Genomic DNA, 5,911 nt, shown 5'->3' on the forward strand with positions numbered 1-5,911 from the left:
GAGATTTTTGGGGAGAAACCAAGGTGGCTTTCTGCCCCAACTGCCATGACCATGCAACCGCTCCCTGTGCAAGCAGCCAGGTTAGCCATGTGATTTCCCTCTACCCCATGCCCCCAGTGCTGGGCATGGACTGCACATTCCCAGAAACCTCCACTATTCACCACATGAGATCTGGGAAGTTGGGTGGAAGGGAGCCAGGGGCAGCAACAGGGTATCATCTGCTTGGGACTTAGGTTCCCCAGTCACATTCTGACAGGGATAGCCTCCCCACAGAGGGAGGAATGAGCAGAAGGCAAACCTTCCCATTGGCTGAGACAGGAACCTCATGATGAGAGATGACGAGGTGGGTGTTGGGCAGGCCTAAGGAAAGAGAAGATGCCTTGGGGACTGTATCAAATCTTGTTAATTCGTTAGCATCCTGTGATGACAAGGTGTGACGTGCACCATTAGCTAGGTACCTCTTAATTGCTGGGAAACTCTTGAAAAACCTGCTGCAGGATTGGCAGTGGTTCACACAGTTAACAAAATACTTAGGGTGTAGAGAGAAGTGCAGCTCCCTGCTGTAACTGAGAACGCTTTGCAGGAAGCATTGTGAGTTGCAATTCCCCAAACCAAACAGAAGTGCACCGTTGGTTCCAGGGGAGGAATGTAGCTGCTAGCTGCAGCCCAAAGCAGGTTTCCTTTAGCAATGGCCTTTCTGTCCTGCAAGGCCGCAATGTTTTCAGAAGGGGAGAGAGAAAAAGAGCAGAGGGAGCTTGTTCTAGGGGTTCCCCAGTTAGCACTGGGGGTTGGAGGTGGGAATTGGAGCCCCACCACCTTGGGGGTGCTCCAATACACCTGTCCCACTCTCCAGTAGGGGCTGAAAACCCCCCCAGACCAAACTTCTGCCGCTCCCTTTCTCCTCTCCCATGCTGAAAACAGTTTGAGGCTGGCAGGCAGTGCAAACAGGAGTTACAGAAAACACTGTGTTTTGAAATGTCTTCATCTGACCCCTCATGCAATGAGGATTCAGATTTTCACCCCATGAGCCATTTTTTAAGCTGTCTGCAACTGTGCACTTGTGTTTGGTCATGGCTATAGACCACTTTTTGTGGCCAGATCAGGCAAAAATTGCAGTATTGCCAGCCTCACCATGTCAAAAATCATGAGACAAAATCGTAAAAATCAAGAGATTTGGAATGTAAATCATGAGATGCTATTTTTCAAGTGTGTGTGTGGGGGGGCATTATTTGGGAAGGTGTGGGGAGCTGTGGGTGTGTGTGGCAGGCGGGGGGTTCCCTGCACACCCTGGTAGGATGCAGGGTACTGTGGGTCAGGAGTGAGGGGCAGCAGCAGGGCTGGGGGGGCTGAGGCTTGGGAGTGAGGGGCAGACACAAAGAGACACAGATACATAGACACATACTGATACGCAGATGGGCTGGGGCAGGTTGTGTGACAAAGCCGTGTGTGGCTTGTCCAGGAGCACAGTATGGGGGTGCGGCTCCCTGCCACTGCATGCACCCCTGGGGGAGGCGTGGGGGGCACGTGCCCCCTGGATTTGTGTACGGGACAGAGGCAGGCTGTCTGCTGGGGCTCTATGCGCTGCTGCCTTTGCCTTGGGAGCCACATGACAACATCAGGTGGGCAGGGGATGTGCAGCACGGTTAGTGTTCGACTCCCAGGGCAAAGGCAGCAGGGCACAGAGCCCCAGCCCGCCTCTGCCCCACATACGAATTCCCCCCGTGCTCCTGGACGAACTGCCCACAGCTCTTGTCGCATGACTGGGCTCAGGGTCCCATTCACCCCAGCCCCTGCCCCACGCCCTCCCTTACCATGGGGGGCCCCCTCGCCCCTCCCCTCTCCCCTTCACTCTTTCTCCTTCACAGACTTACCAGCTCAGTGCTTTCTACATATGCCAGAAGAAAAAATCCCATAATTTGATCTCTCTATTCGGACATCATAAGTCAGAGTTAATTTGACTTGGAAATTAGGAGTCTCATGATTTTTCTGCGAGCATTGGCATTACTGAAATTGTCACTTCTGCCTGTGCCTTCTGTTCCCACAGACTCCACAGCTTGATGTCCCTTCCATTATCACTCCATCTCTTGGAAAAGTGTTGGGGTTGGGAGAGAAGGAATGCACGTATAGAGCTTGTCAGCCTCCTGCATACTCTGGAGAGAGACTAGAGGGTCTGGAAAATACTTGGCAGCAGCACAGGAAAGGGGCTCTACAGCACTGCAGTTTTTGCCTGTAGCTTACAAGGCCCTTTACACAGAATCGATGTGCTTTCAGATCCATTCTCCTGCATGTGTCCCAGGAAGGCATGTACCCTCTCCGTTGTCACGGCACAGCCCTGCAGTAGTGCATGGGTCATGAGAGGGCTTGGTGTGCCTGAGTACTTAGTAGCAAGTGACTGTGACTGATGATGACATATGAGTTCATTTTCCCAACCCTGGGCAACAGACTTTGGTGTAAATCACAGACACGCCCTGGAGCTCATCGGGGGTGGAGAGTAAAGTCTTCTGGGATGCTGGAGGGCTAAGACCCGCCCTGTAGGACTACCTGGAACTGTATATATTACATGTGTGACAAAATATTGCACTACCAAGAAGTTTGTGTTTGAAAGGAATGCTCTGGTTGCAGATCAGCCACTTTTTTCATACCATAGACAATGTGAACAGTCACTGCTTTCACTGCTACCAGGGCATTTGTAGTGCTGCAAATGTAACGTCTGCCCATGGCCTCAGAGCAGGAAGTATCCTGTGCTAATCAGATCCACTGATGCACAGGAGAAGTTAGAACCCTACCTCTTTGAGTGGGGAAGTGTTTTGTTTTGTGTTTTTTGTAGGCTTATAGTGGACATTGCAACATCATGAATATTAACAACCTGAGTAACAGATATGGTGAACACTAAGGAATACACATCTACAGGAAACCTCAAATTCTGAAATGTTATCTGAATATAGAAGCTAATTGTGCTTATATAAGCTACTAGGCAAGGGATAAGCCCTTTTCCATGCCACTAACATTTTTGTAGAAAATGGTTTGTATGTAATAGAGGACACAGAGCTTTCCCCAAACTATGTAACGTAAGGCACAGTGCAATGTTTATCTTTCCTTTTTCTCATTTTGTTAACAGAAGACTGTGACTGTGAAGGATATTTCAACGGGCAATATATAGGTAAGAAGCCTAATTCCCATTTGTCTTCCCTGTAGAATGTGGCATGGATCTTATTGCTTTTGTTTTAGAGCAGCTTATCAGTTCTCTAGGTTTGTGCAAGTTGTGTTAACTAGATTGTGTAGAGGTACAAGCCACAATCTGACTTTTCGTTTGAGGCCAAGAGATTCAACAAAAATTCAACCTTTGTTTTGGAGACTCAAATACATCTTACCCTGAACAGTTTCCCATCATGTAAGCAAATATACACATTTGTCATCTGAATTTGCTATGGAATGTGTGTCTTCTTATAATTTGCTGTATTGAAGGAGTCCGTTGTGTCCTTTCAACAGCTTTCTAAGGACCCCACTATTCCCTTCTATACTGAAGCACACTATGCACCAAATTGTTTGTAAACAACAAATTAGTCTTTCCTGAAGCAAGGCATATTGCTAATATAATAAAAAGGGCTTTAAGCTAGGTTCAGTGAGGGATGGAAACAAAAGATCACAAACAAATAAAGAACAAAAAGACCTGAATGAAGGCCAAGGAAGAAAAGACAATGAGGAGCCTTAACAATATTGTGAGATGGAAATTAGTAGGGCAATCAGCAAGTCTTCTAAGTTGTTTATGTTAGAGAAACGCATGTGGGGAAGTACACAAAATGATGTTAATGGAATAACAGACTTGATGGAATAATTCATGTGACTGGAATATTGTCAAGAGTGTGAGTTCAACTTGTTTTATTGTTACAGGTAAGAACAAAATGAGGTGGGGTTGCCTTTTATATTAAAAGATGCATAAATTTGTATTGAGGCAAAGAATGGAGTGAGAGACACAGGCCATGTCCACACATACATGCACATGCAATTTGTGACACCAGAAACCATACGCCTAGCACGTTAAACCATGCACTGCACTACTAATTTGCAGTGCAGTGGCAAAATTTGCTCCCAGAATTTGCCAGTGGTTAAAAAAAGAAAAGAAAAAGGCCCTGATAAAAAAGTGGAGCAAAGCATGCAAAAGAAGCCTAATTCCCTGTCTCCACATGCTGCTTCCTAGCTGACTGGGGCACTGGGCACCTCAGTATGGGGGCTGCCTGCTGGCTAGGCCCACACTGAGGCATGCTATGCCCCAGCCAACCCTCCACACAGGAATCCGACCGGGAGCCAGGAGGGGCTGGCCAGGGGCAGTTTTGCCTGAAGTAGGACAATCTGTCCCTCAACAAACTGCATGTGGAGGGGCATGCATTGCAGCATAAATTTGTGCTGCTACTATTTGTGCTGCTGTGAGAGCACACCCCTGCTTGTCTGGACTGTTGAAGTCTATGCTTAAAGTAAAGGGGAAAACTGCTATCACAGATGCTGTGATAGACTCTCACATCAGAAGGAAGCACTTTTTTAAAATGGATTCTTCAGATAGCAAAATCACAGGACTTAGTGCTTACAGGGGAGTTTAATTATCAGGATATCTGCTGGGATATCAGCATTGCACAAATAATCAAACAAGTTTTGGATTGTTTTGGGCAGCAGTTGGCAAAGTTTTGCAGTGACAAGCCATATCAACTTGATTCAGGTCCAAAGCAGGCGAGTGCTTCTGATCCAGCCACCACCAGTGCAACTTCTCCCTGTTATCTAGTCATGGGATGAGCAAAGCCCCTCACCCCAGTTCCCAGGCTGGATGCAATGGCTGGATTCAGTCCATGGGTCATATGTTGCTGACCCCTGGTTTTGGAGGCAGCTTTCTGAAGGAGACAGTAGAGAAACCAACTGAGGGGGAGAACAAGCATAAATAAATAAATTGAAGGTCCAGAAAATGTGGTGTAGAAGGAGAGGCTGGAAGAAGTGGGTTTATGTAATCTGGAGAAGAGAAGACTGTGAGGGAGCTGATAATAGTCTTCAAATATCAAGAGGGTTTTTATAAAGAGGATTGTGATTGATTGATTGATTGATTTCTGTGGATACAGAGAAAGGAAAAGAAGCAATGGTCTCAAATTATATAAAGGAAAATTTAGGTTGAATATTAAGCAGAAATTTCTAACTGCCAGGTGGTTAAGCACTGGAACAAATTACCTAGAGAAACTGCAGAATCTCCATTACCAGAAGTTTTAAAACTTAGGTTAGGCAAACACGTCAGGCTGATCCTACCTTGATCAGGAGGCTGGATTAGATAACCTTCCAGCGCTATGATTTTATGAAAAACCACACAAGCAACAGAAGTTTAAGCAGTTTAGCCAGTGAGCTGGGATGAGACTTGATTTAACATATCTGATACTTCGCTCTTTAGCTGGGTTGCGGAGGAGCTTTAGATTAAGTCGAAAGGAGAAACAGAACAACCAGACTGAAGCAAAGCAGACGGAACAAGCAGACACTTTGGAGCTACTAACATATGAAGAAGTCACGAAGTATCAGCAACAGCCTGGAGAAAAGCAGAGACTCATTGTTCTGATTGGTAAGATACAGACCTGGCCAAACATTTTCACTGGTTTAAGAGTTATAATTTTTTTGCTTCCCCCATCAGTGGAAAATGGCTTTTGTTGACAGAAAAAGTTTCTAAAAAGGTTCCTTTTTAGTCACCTTTTTATAATGAAAACACGAAAGGTTTCCCTTCTAGAAGCTGTAATGAAGAGCTCTGTAACATGGTAACGTCCTCTAATTTTCTCCAGTTTTCTGTCGTAGGGCCTTGTTTTCTCCCATATCTAGGCTTGGATAGGCTCACTGACAGGTTTGCCTCATCAGCAGGTATCCTGGTTTTCTTTGAAAAAAACATCGCAAA

The 5,911-nt window shown here is 46.1% G+C and overlaps 1 protein-coding gene across 2 annotated transcripts in view; it reads left to right on the plus strand.

Moving 5' to 3' along the window:
- The window catches only part of MPP3 (membrane palmitoylated protein 3), a 122,128-nt gene that overhangs the window by 65,896 nt on the left and 50,321 nt on the right, over positions 1-5,911 (plus strand). For both annotated transcript variants that reach the window (XM_019523634.1, XM_019523635.1), the window contains exons 12-13: positions 3,119-3,160; positions 5,423-5,587. In XM_019523634.1, coding sequence (XP_019379179.1) covers positions 3,119-3,160; positions 5,423-5,587 — 207 coding nt within the window. The remainder of the gene's footprint in view (positions 1-3,118; positions 3,161-5,422; positions 5,588-5,911) is intronic.

Source organism: Gavialis gangeticus, unplaced genomic scaffold, assembly GCF_001723915.1.
Source record: "Gavialis gangeticus isolate Ggan-Ray unplaced genomic scaffold, GavGan_comp1, whole genome shotgun sequence".
In the NCBI taxonomy this organism is placed as follows: domain Eukaryota; kingdom Metazoa; phylum Chordata; order Crocodylia; family Gavialidae; genus Gavialis; species Gavialis gangeticus.